A 19,333-nucleotide genomic window follows, 5' to 3' on the forward strand; every position below is an offset into this window, starting at 1 on the left:
ATCTGAGGATCACAGTTCGAAGACAACCCAGATAGAAAAGTCCCCATGAGACTTATCTACAATAAACTACTCAAAACACTAGAAATGGTGCTGTGCCTCAAGTGGTAGAGTGCTAGCTTTGAACACAAAGAGACTCAGAGACAGAGCCCAGGCCCTGAGTTCAAGCCCTAGGACTAGCAAAATAAAAAGAGAGACCCTATCTATTGAACTACAGTGTAGCTGAAGTGGTACAGTGTCTGCCTGCCTACCTACCTAGAAAATACAAGACCATGAGTTCAAACCTCAGTACCACCAAAAAAATTTCAAAGAAATGTCATGTACTTCAAATTACAAGCATACAGCCAACATAGTTGAGGCTCTATCTTAAAGTCTGCTTGTTATAATATAGAAGAGAAATTATCAAGATTCTATCTGGGATTGATGTGTTAATTTTGTTCCAATCCAATTACTTTAGGTTATTATCAAATAGGTTTTTTGGTTTTTAGAGAGTCGTAAAAGAATAAACTTGGGACAGGGAAACTTTCTGTCTCATGCTCTGTTAGTGACTTCTAAATGACTTTAGGTAAGCCACTAATAATGTAGAGCCATACTTTTCATCTAGAAAATGAAAGGCATGGATTACATAAGCTTTAAGATCTCTTCCAGCCAGACATTAAACACTGCATAGGCCTACGATTGAGCAAATCCTGTCGCCTTCATCATTAGGTCACAATTATTCTGGGAACATTCACCCATCACCTAAAGTTTAGCACTGTTTTTGAATTCTATTATTCTTCAAGCTCACGAGGATCACTAATATTCCTAACCTCTAGTAAACAAGGAATTTCTGTACACTTGCACTTTTAATGAATTGAAACCCAGCTTAAACTAACAGACTTTCTAACTCCTCAACCTCCAAGGTTCATCATTTTCTTGTTTAACCTTTGGGCATCACTGCAATTATTACACTATGTAGTACTTATTTATCTGCCGCCTATAAAGACCTCTGAGCCTCTTTAAGAAAGGAACAGAGAGACATACTCGGCATTGCAACCAACTCATGAGAAAAAACTAAAAAGAGGAAAGGAAGAAGGAAATGATTGGCTGCTTTATATCTGATGTCATAATCCCACTGGGCAAGAATAAGGCAAATCAGTTGTTCTTATGCTGTCATAATCCTGCCACATAGCCAGAAACCATTCCAGAAGTACAATGTCTCAAGCATCTACATGGCAGGCTTCCTGAAAGACCTTCATTTTATCCCTCTGAATTCTACCTACATCAGTTGGCTGAAGACATTTGAGACGTTAAGAAGTTACGAAAGATTCTACTTGCACACACTCACTGTAGTGAAAGCAATGAACATTTGTGCACGCTGTCCTAGACATAGTACAATAAACTACAGGGATATCTGTGGATAGGTCCCTTGGTTTTCAGCGCTTCCTCACCAGGGCAGGTACAAATCCTTAGCCAGCATGACGGATATAAACATCATCTGTGTCTGGCTTGGAAATGGAAGGGCCCCACCTTTTCTGGGTGTGCTGTGCTATTTGTGTCCTAGCTCTCTGTGTGAAGATCCCATTTCTTTGGGTCAGAGTCTTATTGTAGGACACCCCTCCCCACCCCCTCAGCATAGACAGTAAAGCAAAAGGGGGCTAGAGGTTTGGATCAAGTGGTAGAGTGCCTACCTTTTAAGCATAAGACCCTGAGCTCAATCCCCAGTGCCCCTACCAAAAAATACACCAAATACAAGATAGGAAGGAAACAGCAAAATGAGATGTTTTCAGCCCTGCTAGCTAAATGCAATAACAAATACATGGCTCCACAAAATGGCCTTTGAAGAGACAAACTCAGGACATCAGGAAACTGCAGAGGTACAGAGGGGAATGGTCAACCTTATTAGATATTTCTGTGTATCACAGGCATACAATGTGGAAGAGTATGGTTCCTTTTCAGCTCCTATAATAATTTACTGGATTTGTTCTGTTGACACAACCATAAACCTTAAACATAAGGCATGAGTTCTTACAATCCAGCCAAGAAATAAGCTATCATAGTACAGTATGACAAGTTCTAACAGAGTACAGGCAAACAGTGACCCTTCCCATCCTCCTGAAGAAAGGAACAGGGAAAGTTAAAGAGGAAAAGAGAAGAGTCCACCAGAAGAAAAGAAATAAAAACTGAAGTTTGGGCAGATGAAATAATTCAGAGCCAGGGAATGATGATTACTAGTCCAGTTTGACTATGGAGGAGTCAAACTATGACAGACAAGCCAGGAAGGAGTCTCCTGGGTTTGGCAATGATGAGTCTTGCATATCAGGCATTGGAGTCTTATACTTCATAGACAATGAGACAGCAAGGTGCAATGGGAGAGGATCCATTTCTTTTTTCTACCCACTAAAGGTCCTACAGGTACATTTAGCAGGGGAAGGAAGACCTAGGAAGAGTACTTAGGAAACAGAGTGATAGGGATGAGGTCCTTCTCTGGAGCATTATCCAGAGATACCAAAGCACTCATCATATTTTTTATCCAATAAAACAGAATATTCACTAATGAAAGTTATTTAGCATGTACTTCACATTTGGTTCCTAATATGTTCAGGACTTGGAACAAAATAGAAGCGATAACACAGTGTGTCTGTTTTTTAAGGCACTCATAGTCTAATTTGGAGCCTACTTTACATGAAAAATATTAAAATAACATGATAATATTGGTGTGTCATAAAATGAGTGAATTGTCTGAATGACAAAAGAAGAAAGCTTGGGAGAGAACAATGAAAGGGATGACAATAGAAACTGACATGTGAAATAGAAACCACTCTGTATTACTCAAAGATAATGAAAAAGTTAAGGCAAGGATTGCCTGTTATTGTCAGGAAATGTGAGTAAGGATGGCCCTTGAAAATGGTAACATTTGGAGTAGTATAAATTCATAAGCACATAAACTTTAGTGTTGCACAGTATGACAAAGGAAGTGTGCCTGAATATCACAATGAAGTACAAAGGAATAGTAAGTGTATGTGCTCACACAGTGAGGGACAGGAGCTAATAGAAACCATGAGGACAGAGGTAATCACCTAATCACTTCCTACTGTAACACACACCTTCAGAACTAAGACCCCAGAAAGAAATATCATGTTCTAATGTAAATGGCCCACTCGAGAGCTCTGGCTCCAGGAGAAATACTCATCTCCCAGGAAAAAGATGATTTGCCAGTTTTGATTTACGATTTGCACAGCTAACTCAACATGTTCACATGTCCTGGTAAGTGTTCTCTCTTTTCTGGAACTTATAACACTGCTTCGAGCAAGTTAGAGATGGATTGAGAATTACTTCCCCTATTTTGGCCAAAATCATAAACTTAAGTTCACAAATATTCCCGCTCTCTGAATGAAGGTGAGTATTCAGACCCAGCGCCTGGCCTGGCAGGCAGGGGCTTCAGGAACACTACTATGGCTTGAGTTGTATGGTTGGACGCATATAAAACAATGCTGAAAAGAGGATGTGTAAGACCATCAGAGCTCTGCCCTCATAAACGGATTCATGCCATTATCTTGTAAAGTGATTTATTTTGAAAGTGTGTTTTTGATAAGAGGATGAGTGTAGCTCCCTATCTTTCTTGCTCTCTTGCCTCTCTCACTACCTTCCACCATTGGCTAATGCAGCAAAAGGCTTTTTACCAGGTTCAGCCCTTGACCTAGAATTTTCCAGCCTCTAGAGCTATAAGAAATAAATCCCCGTTCCTTATGTACTCTTGGAAGTTATGTAATAACATCATAAAGTATGCCAAGCACTTCCCAAAGATTTAACCACACCCCAAAGGCTCAGCTCCCAAAGGCTCAGCTCCCAACGCTATCACTTTGGTTGCAACTATTCAACCTATACAAATCTTTAATAAAGATCTGATTTTTCACCAAGACCACTTCAAGTATACTGAGGGGTATGCCTTCCATACACCTTGGAAGACATACAATCTACTACAAAGTCAATAAAGGGATAAATGTCTTTAGGATCTGACTTATACAGCAGCTCTAGGACTCTCTGCTTTGTGCTTTTCCAAAGCTAATATATCCATCTGGTAATACAGAACTAAAGGCTCAGTTCATTATGTAGATCAAAGACTTTGTGTCAGATGAGCTCTGACAATCCTACCTCTACACTAGGTGAAAACCTGATTAGTCTTAACCTTTGTGAGCCTTCATTTTTTCATTTGTAATAAAATGTAGACTACCTGCTAAGACTTCTGGAAGAACTGTCAGTGCCCAAGTATTATTATTTCAGAAACAAGAGCTGGAAGACAATAAATACAATTGAAAATAATTCACTCTGAAGTTGTAGTTGTGCGAATGAACTGGATATTTTTTAAAGGGGCAGAAATTGGTATCAAAGAGAATAATAGAATGTCCTATCAGCAATGGAGATTAGCAATAAGAATCTAAGGAAAAGTGATCTGCATACAGACAAAAGGGCATTTGGCTTCAGAAAGTCAGGACTAGAAGGCCTGCTTCTAGAATAGCAGACATATTTCAAAGACATTTAAAAGCTCCATTCCCAGAAACTGGGAATAATGGTGGCAGAGGGTTAAACAAAGGCCTTTAATAAATGTCCTGAAGCATTATACAAAAGATAGGAACAGAATAAAGGCCAGAACATCTAAAATACTCCCTGAAAGCCTCAGAAGGCTTTGAAGAGAATGTGATACTGGGATAGATTCTTCAAGATGAGCAAGTTTGTCTGCCAGAGAAAAAGAGAGACTCCAAAGTCAAGGGAAAAGAAGCACAGGAATTAAAAACTATCTTACCAACTTTGGAAACAGAAATTTGGGGATCAGTGCTAGACGGCTAAAACAAAGGCACCGCTATCTCCTTCCAAAGCGTTGAAGTATAATTTATAATCAACCTTCTAAAAATACAGGTTTGTCCTAGCAAACAAGATAGGAACAAGATGTGAGTTAGGTGATTCCAACATTTGGCAAAGAAGCTATGTGGAGACTGATGGTCAGTTAGGTACCGATCCAAGGAAAAACAGTCCTGGATCTACTCTGGGTGGCTTTATGTCACACAGAACAGCAGCCATAAGCCTGTGCAGCCTTGGCCTTGAGTGTATAAAACAATCTTAATATATTCCTATTTTGAGTATAAGTGCCAATATAGAATGACTATCTTTTCTTTTTTTTTTTTGTCAGCCATGAGACTGGAACTCTGGGCCTGAGAGATGTCCCTGAGCAATTCAGCTCAAGGCTACTGCCCTAGCCCTTGAGCCATAGCACTATTTCCAGTTTTCTGGTGATTAATTGGAGAGTCTCACTGACTTTTTAGTGCCTGGGCTGGCTTTGAGCTGAGATCTGAGGATCTCAGTCTCTTGACTAGCTAGGCATGAGCCACCGTGCCCAGTGACTGTATCTTTTTTATAAAGTGAGCTGTCAACTGCCAAAACACCATGATACACAAATTGATCATTTATGTCAACAAATAATTAAATCTGCCCATGTATCAAATTATATCAAAACCACTAGACATGTGAACTTACCAATCATACCAGATATAACACACTCACTTGGGACTAGGAAAAGAGGAATAATTCTGACTGACCAATCATCTGGTCACCTTTCTCAAGCCTGACTCAGTAAAACTGCCTAAGTGAAGGACCTCTACCACTGTCTCTGCTCCAACTGGAGTACCCATTAGCCCCCTTCAAACGAACACTAGAAATGGCTTCCCCACGGACCTTCATTTGACAACTGTGCTTTGCGGGATGAATCTGCTGTTCCTAAATCTTGTCTGGTCCCCTACAGAGACATTTCCTAGTGTTACTATCCGTTCTTTGTCCCTCTGAACACTGTGGTTTCTTCACCTTTTTCATACACGTTTGGTGACCTATATATTGTTATTGCATGAAATGCTGAAGGCATGACCTGAGGGTCAATATTAGTAAAGACTGCCAATGGCTCATGGCTATCAAGTGAATTCAGTGGTTTTTGGTAAATTAAAGCCAATGAGATTGGTGCAGCATGTGAATGTGTTAATATTCAATACATTCTGACACTGTAAAAGGACACAAGCACCTCTGCTGTAGCTCACTCACAACATGACTTGTGCCAAAATCAGGGGAGGAGAATGAAAACAAGATTGGAAAGCATTTTACACAGTGACAGAGTATCTAAGTTAAACCTCACAGCCCTCTGTAATGTAAAGTAGGCAGAGCGGTGAAATACCCCATCCAATTTCCCAAAAGTAAAATTTACGTCGTTCCAGAAGAAAGGAAGTTTCCTGCTGAGTTAGAGCGCCCTGGGGCCTGATGGTGCTTTCAAGAAATCATTCACGGCAAGAACAGCTTTTGAGTCCCAGTTGACTCTCTCAGCTTCACAGAATTTCTCTTTTCTGCTGAAAGAAATATTGGATCATATTCACCAGGAACAGCCAATTGTCCTCAAGTTACTGACGCCAAGGGTGGCTCCTTTATGTGCAGTAAAATGTGTGTGAAGTTAAACTTCACACTGCTTCCATGCTCCATCCACACTGCTTCCCCGATACAGTTACAGGAAAACAACCACCACAAACTTCATAGGCCCTCCAAAGGGAACGAGCAGTCCCTAACGCTGGGGAGGGGTTCAAGGTTTCAGCCGCCTAATTAGCAACCGTTAACTTCCGTTAACGTTGTCCTCACCCCCACCCCACCCCGTCCCTCACCCGGAGAACCCCTTCCCACCGCAGCCCGGACAGCTTCGCGGCCCAGGACGTCCCCAGCCCCGGGACAGAGAGGAGGGGTACGCTCTGTATTTTCAGGGGACTCCGCGGCGTCCCCTGGCGCGGCCTTTTGGGCCTCTGCGTGGAAAATGTGTGTCCCGGCTCACCCACCTGGAGACTCGGACCGCAAGGGGCCAGAAACTCCCTCAGTGACAAGAGGACGAGGCGGGGCCGTAAGTCGGCCGGACCTTGAGCGGGGCGGGGCCATGCGCAGAGGAGGCGGAGATGAGGCGGCCGTGGGTGGCGTGGAGTTTGTGGGCCTTGTGTGGGAGGAGGCTGCGTGGCCATGCGGGGACGCGGTCATGAGTGGAAGGGACATGGGTGGGGCGGAGGTGTGGTCGGAGCAGGGCAAGCTGAGGCGTGGGCCAGTGTCTGAGTGGACGCGAGGGGAGGCGGAGGTGTGAAAAGTGGGCGTGGCCTGGGTGAGGAGTGGGCGGGAACGAGGTGGGGGCGGAGTGAGAGCGGAAAAGAGATGCGGAGCAGGCGCACTCGCGAAGCGGGGGCGGGGCCAGGCCCGGAAGGCGTGGCGTGGCTGACGGTGGGGCGGGATCTCGGCGGCGGCGGCGGCGGCGGCGGCGGCGGCGGCGGCGGCGGCGGCGGCGGCGGCGGCGGCGGCGGCGGCGGCGGCGGCGGCGGCAGAGGCAGCGGCGAGGGTAACGGCGGTCCCGGGAAGATGGCGGCAGCGGCGGCGGCTGCGGCGGCAGCCGAGCAGGTCGGTGCGTCCCGCCATGGACGAGGGCTGGGGAGCTGAAAGAGGCCGCGTCTTGACCGGGGGACAGACTGTAGACTTTCCATGACCGGGACGTTAAGGCCGGTGCGGGCCGGGGGCGGGGGAGGGCGGGTTCCGCGGGGCAGAGCGGCGGGAGCTGTCCGCAGCCGGGATGCTGCCAGAGGCCAGCCGGCCGCGGCCTCGGCGGGAGACGGAGCGAGGCGGGGGCGGGCGGGGGTCACGGTCGTGGGGCCCCCGCGACGGCGCCAGCCTGGACGTGCCGGGGGCCCTGCCCTGCCCCACGGGCGGCGGAGCAGATGCGGATAAAAATAACTCGGCCGCCGCCCGAGGCTCCCGGGACAGCGGCCCAGACGCGGTCAGCTGCCGCCCGGGCGTGGCGCCGAGGCCCGCCCCTCCCACCTCACTCTCCGGTGATCCAGTTACCCGGGGAAAACGCCTGTCCGATTTTTAAAATGCACTACCGAGTAGATTTCCCTGATCTGCGATGTCAGCTATAGGAAGGTATATTTATGCGTGCAGATGCATATGTATGCATGTGTGCACACACTTTCTAGGGCGATTTATTATAATAGAAATAATTTCCATGTTCACTCCTTAACCGATTTTTTTTTAAAAAATAAGGAGTGTGATCGTTTCTCTTCACAAAGACTCATGTGTCAATATTGTAAAAAAAAAAATAATAACCGTATGTGCGCCATGTTGTCAATATTCGGTTTGACCTGTGGGAAGATTTTTCTAAGTGATAGCCATTTCCGCGGCCATTTATGCAGTAGTGCTTTCCAGCTTCGTGAAAGATCTCGTTTTTCACATGTATTCTTTCTCTGAAATCTTTGATCTTCACCCTGTCTTCTGTTGCTATAACAAATACCCGAGATAATCAACATACTGGAGGGGGGAAAAGTTGTTTTTTTTTGGCTCATAGTTTCAGAATTTCCAGTCCATCAGCAATTTCACCAATAGTGTTAGGCTTGATGGGAATGTGTGACCGAACAAATTGCTCCTTTATAGCTAGGGAATGAGAGAAATAGTGGCCAGGAGGCCCCACTACTCTCTCCAGGAGTCTGTCTATCTTCAGTTACTGAAAGACATCCCACTAGGCCCCATCACCCAATTATAGTGGTATGCTGAACAGCAAGCCCGTGCCACATGGTCCTTTGGGTGACACTAAGATCCAAGCTACAGCAATTCACGTTGGCTTTTTCTCCCCTAGGCTATTATACATGCAAAGCTTTTCCATGTTAGGGGAGGAGGAAGTAAATCACAGCCTTTCTTTGACAGTTGTGAATTCTTCATCTTTAATTTTCTGGGTTTTTTTTCATTCTTTTGGACCTACCGATTTGTTAATCAAAAAAAAAATCATCTTTGACGATCATGAAGGCACATTGTGTGTGTGTGTGTGTGTGTGTGTGTGTGTGTGTGTGTGTGTGTGCTGGCACTAGAACTTGAACTCAGGGGACACTGTCACTTAGCTTTTTGCTCGGGTGGTATCCTACCACTGGTGTCACACTTCTACTTCTGGCTATTTGATGGTTAATTAGAAATAAGAATCTCACAGACTTTTCTTCCCCAAGGTAGCTTCAAACTGTGCTCCTCAGATCTCAGCCTCCAGAGTAAGCTACTCTAATCCTAGCAGGATTAGAGGCCTGAGCCACTGGCACTAGCACCCAACATGAAGTCACTTTTTAAAAATCACACTGTAATTTCTTTTCAGTATCTCAAATTATATCTCATTTTCTAGTGTTCTTGCGCATTTAAAGTTTCCTGAGACTGACTACATTCTTAGGTTTTTCTCTTCCCTTCATCCTATTTTTCCCAGTCAGTGATGTGGTCTCATAGTTACAATGTACCTCTAAGGCTCAGGACTCCCAAATCTGTATGCCCATTCTGAATGACCAGAAAACAGTATCAACCATTCCAAATTCTTGTCATATAGTTGAAAAAAATATATTTAAGTAAAAATATATCATGAATAAAAACGAGGTTACTCACTACAGTGTATCTGTCAGCTGTGCCTAGAAATGAGCTGTGCACATAGCTGACAATAGTTCTATTGAAAGCAAAGAAGAAACTCGTTATCAGTCACCCAGAGGCTCTGTATACAGTCCCTCTGAGCACATTAAAGCCTTCACTTGAAGCCACAACTCAATGTGACTTTCAGGTTTTTAGTAGGACATATATCATTAACCAGTTCAACTGTTCCATTATGAATTTGAGCTTCATGAACGCGTTAAAAAGAGTGACTAATTGTTCAGTTTTGCTTGTTTTTTTAGCAAAGTTCCAATGGGCCTGTAAAGAAATCAATGCGGGAGAAGGCTGTTGAGAGAAGAAATGTCAATAAAGAGCACAACAGTAACTTTAAAGCTGGATATATTCCAATTGATGAAGATCGACTGCATAAAACCGGATTGAGGGGGAGAAAGGGCAACCTTGCCATCTGTGTAATTGTCCTCTTGTTTATCCTGGCTGTCATCAATCTGATTGTGAGTGTATGGGGCAAATAGTCTCTTTTTAACTGCCATGCGGAATTTTTTTAAAAAAACAGTGATATCATGAACTTTGTTTCTATAACTTCTTTGGGGACTATCTAGAATTTTCTGTTTTTTTTTTTTTTAAATACATGTGTATCTCCTAATAGACTTTAGTTAGTATTTTATATAATAAAAACTTCAAAGCTTCTAGCTCCAGCACTGCAAAAATAAATGAATAAAAGATAAAATTTAAAAATTTAAAACTCATAGACTAATATTTTCATAAATTAATCTCACTTAGAAAAAAATGCTGATTGATTCTTCCCTTTAAAGAATGTAACTATTAGTAAAGATAAAATTGTAATACATTTTATTATTGCCATCACCTCTTCTAAAAACAATGTTTTTGGTTTTTATTCAGCATTTTCTACAGTCAGTATTTCCTCTACAGATTTTAAACTTGTAAACTCTTTGATGGTAAAAGTTTGTACTTTGTATTCATAAGTCCCGTTTTTTTAAGAGTGAAAAGATTGGCTAGGCTGATTCATGCAGAGGTTGTGGACTTGGTATGTTACCATTTCCAAAGATGTACACCTTTTTTTGTGCCAATATTAGGGCTAGAATTTGGGGCTGGGCACTGACCCTTACTGCTAGCTTTTTGCTGGTAGCTGGAGATAGAGTCTCATGTACTTTCCTGCCCAGGCTGGCCTCAAACTGATCCTCAGATCTCAGCATCCTGAGTAGCTAGGATTGCAGGCATGAGTCACCAACACTCAACTTGATGTTCACCTTTTTTAAGGTAGATGCTTTTTAATCAGAGGTTGTGACTCACTAAAAGTTGGTTTTTGAAACCCTCTGTGTTATGATTGATCTTTGGAAGCTAAAACCACTTGTGATTCCACAAAAGTAAGAACTGTTTTGTTTTTTTTTTTTAATAGATTTCATAGTACTATAAACAGCTTTAACTAGGAGCATGTATTCTGAATTTATTTTATTTTATAAATTTGTTTCATTAAACCTCCTGACTATAAAATGTCAGAACAAAGATATTTTTACCCTAAAAAAATGATAGAAATGATTTCTTAAAAAGGAGAAGTGATACTCTACCACTTCAGCCAACCTAGCTTTTTTTAATTTTGAAGATGAAGTCTTACAGGACTGAACTGTCTGAGGTCATCCTCAACTGTCCTTGCACCACAATCTTGCAGGTCTCAGCCTCCTGAGTAGCTAGGATTATAGGCATGAGCCACTAGAGGCCCACTTAAAATGTCTTATCAGTAGAAAATTAATTGATGTTCACCTCACCGATTAAATACTCTTGAACATGTTTCATGTCTTGGCACTGGTCTTTTCTCTTTGCTTCCCAGGTATGCCAAGTGCACACTGCCTATTAACAGTGAACTTGGGTGCCCCTTTTCAGATAACTCTTGTCATCTGGGCTGTGATTCGCATTGGACCAAATGGCTGTGACAGCATGGAGTTTAATGAAAGTGGTCTTCTTCGATTTAAACAAGTATCAGACATGGGAGTCATTCACCCTCTTTATAAGAGTACAGTAGGAGGAAGGCGAAATGAAAACTTGGTCATCACTGGCAACAACCAGCCTGTAAGTTACCATATTATCTGAAGTGCAATGTGACTAGGAGAGAAGCATTAGAAAACAATTTTTTTTTTAAATTTGGACTTAAGTACTAGAACAAATTATATGTTTATTAGGTATATATTCATCAGTGTGTTAATATTCACAAATATGCATCATTTAATAGCATTGCTGCTTTTATAACCTGTTAAACATAGACCCTTATTATATCACATTCCTTAGTATTATTGACATATAATTTGATATCATTATACAGAAGTAATTAGGATAGAATATTCTTTTATATATGAAGAAAACATTGCAAAAGCACCTTCCCAGGTTATTCCCAGGTTAGAAGATCCTGGGGGGTTTTTTGTGAGGGTTTTTTTTTTTTTTTTGCCAGTCCTGGGGCTTGAACTCAGGACCTGAGCACTGCTCTTGGGCTTACCTCAAGGCTAGTGCTCTACCACTGGAGCCATAGCACCACTTCTGGCTTTTCTATATATATGGTACCGAGGAATTGAACCTGGGTCTTTGTGCGTGCTAGGCAAACACTCTGCCACGAGGCCAAACTCCTGGCCACAGAAAATCCTGTTAACTCAGGGTCTGGGCACTGTGCTCAAAGGTAGTGCTCTACCACTTGAGCAAACCGCTCCACTTCTGACTTTTTTGGTGCTTAATTGGAGATAAGAGATGCATAGACTTGTGTGTCTGGACTGGCTTCAAACTGGGATCTTCATTTCTCAGCCTCCCCAGTAGCTAGGATTATAGGTATGAACCACCAGGGTCAGCATCATGTAGACTTTTTACTGAGTAAGATCTCAAGCAGTGTTTTTACCTCCTCTCCTGGCTATCTTAGTCATTAGCCGATATTCTACCATCAGTATTTTAGGGCACTCATATGAGCAAATAAGCATGTATGCCTTCACTTTAAAGAACTCTTCTCCAAAGTGAGTGGAGATGAAACAGCTGAAGTTAAGCATATTTGAAGTCAGGCTGTTGTAGTTTTTAAAAATAATGTTTGTGGATTTTGGATACAGTATTCTTTGAAAATATTCACAATAAAGTGTTTTTCTGAAGATTGTTTTTCAGCAAGGGACGACAAAACTCAGTGTAGAAAAGAACAAAACTTCCATCACAAGTGACATTGGTATGCAGTTTTTTGACCCAAGAACTCAAAATATCTTATTCAGCACAGACTATGAAACTCATGAGTTTCATTTGCCAAGTGGGGTGAAGAGTTTGAACGTTCAAAAAGCATCAACTGAAAGGGTATGATTTGTTTCTTCTTTTATGAATAAAAGAGACTTGTTGCCTAAAATTATACAGTGGGAGGAGAGTTTTACCATTTTAACATTGATATGAAAGGGAATGTTCTGCAAAGGGTTGGTACTAGACCTGTCATTATTGCTTGTGCACAAATTATCAAGTCCTTTCTTCTTATCAACTTCCACATCTAGAACATGTCTTTTCAAAGCCTCTTTATCTATGATGGTAATTCACACATTCGTTTAGAAATTCTTCTCAGTATTTCTTTTTTAATTTTTAGATTACTAGCAATGCTACCAGTGATTTAAATATAAAAGTTGATGGGCGTGCTATTGTGCGTGGAAATGAAGGAGTATTCATCATGGGAAAAACGATTGAATTTCACATGGGTGGAAACATGGAACTAAAGGCCGTGAGTATTGATTTTAAGAATTTAAGAGAGGGCCAGAAGTTTGACCTAGTGGTAGAGTGCTTGCCTAGCATGCACAAATACCTGGGTTCCATTCCTCGGTGTCACATACATAGAAAAAAGCCGAACGTGGCGCTGAGGCTCAAGTGGTAGAGCTCTTGCCTTGAGAAAGTCCAAGGACAGTGCTTAGGACCTGAGCTCAAGCCCAGGATTGGCACCAAAAAACAAAGAATTTAAGAGAATATTAAATTCTTGGATATATAAGTCCATATGTTGCAATTATTAAAAGTGAATGAGTAGTTATATTTTTCATACTGGAGAAATGTTCAAAATGGAATATGCAGTAAAAGAATTACAAATCAATTTGTGATATGTATTTTTATTTTTCAGGACATGTTTATAATAACCTGAGAATTATCAAAATGTCAGTAATAATTATGTCAGCATAATAGATGATTTAAATTAATTTCTATTAGCTTGCATTTTGTCATTTTAAAAATCACAAAAGTAAAAAACAAATAAACCTTCTAAAAGAGAATTCGGAAAGATTAAACTATCCGTGTGCTCTGAAGTTATTGTTTTAATTAATGATTCTTCATATTCTTTTCAGAGTTTCATATCCAATGATGTGAAAAAAACTGTTAGCAAATACATAAAATGTTTTAATTTAGACATCTATTATTTATTGAAAAGGAAAAATATCTCTGCCTTTATTGGGGTTGTTGAAAGTGAAGTTTTCTGTATGTTGCACAGATTATATCTGAATTTAGCAGATACTATACATACTTTGTACAAGAGAGCATAAGTCTAAACACTTTATACCCTTCCCAATTCTGGTCAAAACATATTTATTCAAAATGCCTTTCTTTGGGCTTCTGCCATGTGACGTAACTAAAGCTAATTAGATATGTCCTTGCCAAGCATTGTATTAGAAAGCGACCCTTAGCCTAAGAACTTAAAAATAATTTAGTCACTTCCCTTTCATAAACAGCAGAGACTTCTGTCTAAATCATAATGATGAACCAGTGTGGCTCTTGTCACTTCCGTATCAATTCTGAGCAGCTTGTCACTTGTATTATGTAAGAAGCCATTGTTCTGAGAGATGTGTGTGGATGACCGGCCTGACCAAGGCTGCTTTCTGCACTAGAAAGTAGCAACAGTTATGCACCATTTGTATAGAGTCTGTGGCAAGTTATCTAAACCTTTCATCTTTTCCACAGGAAGATTCTCACGCCAGTCTACTTTGTTCTCCATAAGAAAAATGTTAAAATACTGTGGCGTACACACATGCCTATATCAGCTTCTTTATTGTTAAAGGAAAAGAAGCCAGAATTGAAACATGACTTAGTTTTATAATTCAGTTAAAACCAATAGTGAAACTATATAAGCTAATCATTAGAAATGTTTTGTCAGACTACTTTTTAAACTTTACTTTTTACATTTTATTTTTAATAGACTTGGAATATACATATTTATGAGGCGTCATCTGTGATATTTTTACCTATAGGTACAATGTGCAGTGATCAGATGTGAATCTTAAGTAATCTTAAATATTTACCTTTGTGATGAGAACTTTTAAAATCTCTCTTATCACCATTTGTAAACACCAAAATATTATTCACTACAGTCATTCTCCTGCGTGACTAAACAATGTGAAACTCAGCAACCACAAGATGGCAGCATTGAAACAAAATTTGAAAAATAGACCCTTAAGAATTATGTTTCTTCTACACAGATTAAATATTACTAAACTGAAATTGTGGATTGGGAATTCTCAGCCACTAAAGTTTATGAAATATTCCAAAATACAAAGACTGAAATGTAAATTCTGTACCCAAGCATTTCTGATAACAGATATTCTGCTTGGACTAGCACTGCATAATAAGTAAACCAATTCTACTACTTTATAACCAGTTTCTTCTAACAACAGTAAATGCCCTGTGTTAGCTGATGACTGCCGTATTGGAGCTGTTGCCTGAACTTGTCCTCCGAACTAGTATTCACTTAACCCAATTACCTGCTTACTTCTGCATCCATACCTGATATCTGAAATCTAACAGACCTAAACAGAAAACCTCAATATCCTCATTTGCCACCAAACGTACATTTCTTCCAGTGCTTCTGTCCTGTAAGATACCACCTACCAGTCCATGAGGAAAGCCTCCTGGCTTCACCTTCAGAATGCATACAGAATCTGCCTGGTCCTCTCTCCTTCCACCACTGCTACTGTATCGTAAACCACTGAAATTTCTTGCCTGCACTGTTAGGGCAGCCTCCTTTGGTCTTTTTGCATTTATCCTTTCATCTTTCATTCATACCAGTTATCATTTGTCTACCCAGAAGCCAAAATTACTCTTTTCCGAAATGGATCTTCTGTGTATCCCTGTATCCCACGCTGGCCTTGAATTCCTAATCTTCTCACCTCAGCCTCCCAATTGCTAGGATTACAGAGTTCTAGATTATAAGTGTGCACTTGTAATTTACCACCATTCCTGGCTCTGAGTGGCCAGTTAAAAAGATCTTCTCATTCCCTTTATTTGAACCTCTAAATGGCTTCAATCCAATTTCAAATAAAACTTAACGTCCATTCCCTGGACAGAACTTCGGTCCCTAGTTACTTCTTGGTCTCTTATTATACCAGCTGTTCCCTCGCTCTTAATGCTGCATCTAGACATGTTCTTACCATGCCTAGAACACCAGGCACATCACTATGGAGCCTTTGCATGCATTATTTCCTCTGCTCAGAGCATCCCACCCCAGTTACCTACACAGCCTGCTCCCTCACCTCTCCTAGTGCCTATTGACCTCAGCAGAGGGACCCTCCCTGGCAGTTCTATGGCAAATGGAATCTCTCCCCACTCCTTGGCCTTTCTATAGTAACTGTGTTTTATTTTTCGCCATAGCATTTGTTCCAACCAGTGTCCTATGTATTTCGACCTGTTCATCTGTTTATTGTCTGCTTCCATCCCATTAAACATCACCTATATCAGAACTTAGATTTTGCTTAGTTTATTTACTAGTGTGCCCTGCAGTTCAGATTGTGTACAACACATAGTAGGTACTTGATAACTATTTGTTAAATAAATGAAAGGATGAAAGAAGAGAAGGAAGAAGATAAGGTAACAGGCTCTGCAGTCCTAGCTACTCAGGAGGAATAATGTTTGACAACTTGGGCAGCAGAAAAGTCTGCAAGATTTCATGTCCAGTTAACCAGCAAATAGCTGGACTGGAGGCATGGCTCAAATGATGGAATGCTGACTGAGCAAGCTCAAGGCCCTGAGTTCAAGCCCTAGTACTGGCACACATGTGCACCACATGAGCGCACATCACATCCCTCCCCCTACACACACACACACACACACACACACACACACACACACACACACACACACACACACACACACACACGTTACTTGAACAGTGAGCTAGAAAAAGAGAAACTCCAGGCTGTTTTCTTTGACTGCCTTCTAAATTATATGGGTTTAACTTCAATTATTTCTGTCCATTAAAATTAATTTCCTCTGAGTCTTTTTTCTTCTCATTGTCACAAACTTATCAACTAGTAACTTAATGTTCTTAGAATTTAGCAAAGGAAACTGATCTAAGACTTCATCAGCAAGTTTTCTAATACACTTAGGAATCGGAAGTCATTCTGACTAGTAAGTGCAAGTCAGATTGCAGTTTTGTTGACATACAAAAGACAGGATGGGTTGCGAAGTCACCAGTTGAATCTTGATACTAGTTTTGGATTTGCTGTTGTTGTGATGGTTTGGGGTCATGATACTACTCTCTCACTGCCTTCTTTTCTTATTAACGTTCCAGTAAGTTCTGTTGGATAGTGTTGTTGTGTGCCCATCTGTGTAGGTAAATGAATCATATTAGTGTCCTCCCCACAGGAGAACAGCATCATCCTGAATGGGACTGTGATGGTCAGTCCCAGCCGTCTCCCCAGCTCCTCCGGGGGAGAGCAGCCAGGGGATGACTCGGAGCGCTTCAAGCTCTGCATGTGTGCCGACGGGACGCTCTTCAAGGTTCAAGTAACCAGCCATAACATGGGCTGCCAGATCTCAGACAATCCTTGTGGAAACACACATTAGAAGAACTCACGAGGTCATCAGTATATTCATCTTGCCTTTTTAAAAAATATGCATGCAAATCATGTTTTTATAGAGTTTGTGATAACTCGTAATTATTTTACCTGAAAGGCACGACTGTATTATGTAGTGTCCATATTTAAAATATTTTTAGTGCCTGAATTCTAATGAATTTTATTAAGTTGCACTGGTCTTCAAAAGATAGTTCCCTAATTTAGTTAATAAAAGTTAAAGTTAATCTTTAAAGAAGTATTTTTTAAATTTTACTATCCCTTATATAAAAAGCTAAAGGGCTGAAACAAACTGTTCAGACTCGCCATCAGTCAGGTTTGGGAGACAGGCCATCAGAGACATTTAAAAGCTACTCCATCAGTGGTTCATGCTTTGTTCTGGCTGCTAAAAGGAAAGATGAACATTTTGAATACATTAATATGGAGCCATACCTTTCCATGCCAGTGAAGTCATTAAGGACTTTATACCTGTAAGATAGTAAGAAAGTATCTTAAAAACTAAGATTCCTTCATTTTGCACTAAGAAAATACTGTTTTACAACAGGATGTTTATTTGAAATAATGGTAAATATTAAGCGTTCACAATGTGTTAGACATTGAAATACAATGTCATCTTCGACTTTCAAGAATAATGGTATCTGCCATTCACTGAGCACTTTATAGGTATTGTCATAGGCATTGCATGTTTAAAATCTCTAATCCGCGCTGCAGTTCTGAAGTAGGTGTTATGGTTCCATCTTTTTCCATTAAGAAACTGAGGAACAGATGAGTTAATTTGCCTCACAGCATATAGTAAATAAGGGATTTTAGATGCCATCTTTTTTTTTTTAACTAGCTGTACTACTTTTCAATTATTTAAAACTCGTGAAAGAATGAATAAAAGGACTAACCTTAACTAAGCAGGTACTAAGTAATAAACAAAAAATGTGCTACTCTAAAGATAAAATTCATGTCACATACAAAGAAACAACCAATCATTATTAGACTTAAAGTATTCAATGGGAAGATCTAATCGAGTTCTTATGCAGTATACCCGTTTTCTACACAGTGGATTAAAGACATGCCAGGATATTTATACAGCTCAGTGGGAAGTGAGGGGCAATTGGTTCAGAAAACTGCTGTCCAGGGATAGGATGTATTTACTCCCGTGTGCCACGTCACTATACTCTTTAAATGATGCACTATGCCTAGAAAATAAGTCAGGATTTACTGGACTAAAAGTTGCTAATGCAACTTGAAGTCCAGGGTGTGGGCACTTGTCCCTGAGACTCCTTGTGCTCAAGGGTCGCACTCTGTACCACATGAGCCACAGTACTACTTCCAGTTTTTGAGTGGTTTATTGGGGATAAGCATCTCACAGAGATTTTTTTCTGCCCAGGCTGGTTTCAAACCACAATCCTCAGATCTCAGCCCCCTGACTAGCGAAGATTACAGGCATGAGCCATCAGTGCCAACACAAGTAATTTTTAAATAAATATGAGGCTATCTCTGCTTCTAATGTTACTATCCCATTATAATTATTTATAACTCTTAAGTCAGCTTATTTTTTATTCATTTTCTATTTGACTTGAAAGGAACTCATGTTAAGATACATGGAAAATCAGAGACAAGGGTCCCAACATTCGGTTGGTATGACATAGGAAGTAAGGATGTCGCAGAGACCCAATTGCACTGATGTATGATCACATTCTGTCATAGTTCCTTGAAACGCTTAGGAAAATCAATATCATATTCAGTATTTTCATGACTGTCTCTGATAGGAAAACCTTAGAGATTATAAAGTCAATAGGTTAATGCTGAAAGGGGGGAATTAACACTGAGTGCCGTTTTTAAATAAAAAGGGAGAAAGCTTTTTGACCTCAGAGTACTATTAATTATAATAGTATGTGAACCATTTGGTTTGTTTGGGGGTTTTTTTGTTGGTTTTTTTTTTTTTTTGCCAGTCCTGGGCTTGAGCTCAGGGCCTGAGCACTGTCCTTGGATTTTCTCAAAGCTAGAGCTCTACCACTTGAGCCTCAGCACCACTTCCGGCTTTTTTCTACGTATGT

At 40.9% G+C, this 19,333-nt stretch overlaps 1 protein-coding gene across 1 annotated transcript; it reads left to right on the forward strand.

Moving 5' to 3' along the window:
- Positions 1-7,350: 7,350 nt before the first annotated feature.
- Positions 7,351-19,200, forward strand: Sgcb (sarcoglycan beta). Its single transcript, XM_090343612.1, has 6 exons — positions 7,351-7,437; positions 9,726-9,935; positions 11,344-11,529; positions 12,583-12,774; positions 13,052-13,183; positions 17,077-19,200. Exons 1-6 carry the CDS (start codon positions 7,399-7,401, stop codon positions 17,275-17,277), a joined length of 960 nt encoding a protein of 319 aa, XP_090199738.1. The 5' UTR covers positions 7,351-7,398; the 3' UTR covers positions 17,278-19,200.
- The last annotated feature ends 133 nt before the right edge of the window (positions 19,201-19,333 follow it).

Source organism: Megascapheus bottae, chromosome 13, assembly GCF_031878675.1.
Source record: "Megascapheus bottae isolate mThoBot1 chromosome 13, mThoBot2.hap1, whole genome shotgun sequence".
Taxonomy (NCBI): Eukaryota; Metazoa; Chordata; class Mammalia; order Rodentia; family Geomyidae; genus Megascapheus; species Megascapheus bottae.

Bases quoted from the DNA above. Each gene is read 5' to 3' on its own strand.
- Sgcb (XM_090343612.1), top strand. From the start codon at position 7,399: ATGGCGGCAGCGGCGGCGGCTGCGGCGGCAGCCGAGCAG. The intron at 7,438-9,725 runs GTCGGTGCGTCC...TTGTTTTTTTAG, and splicing joins CTGCGGCGGCAGCCGAGCAG to CAAAGTTCCAATGGGCCTGT. The intron at 9,936-11,343 runs GTGAGTGTATGG...GCCCCTTTTCAG, and splicing joins TGGCTGTCATCAATCTGATT to ATAACTCTTGTCATCTGGGC.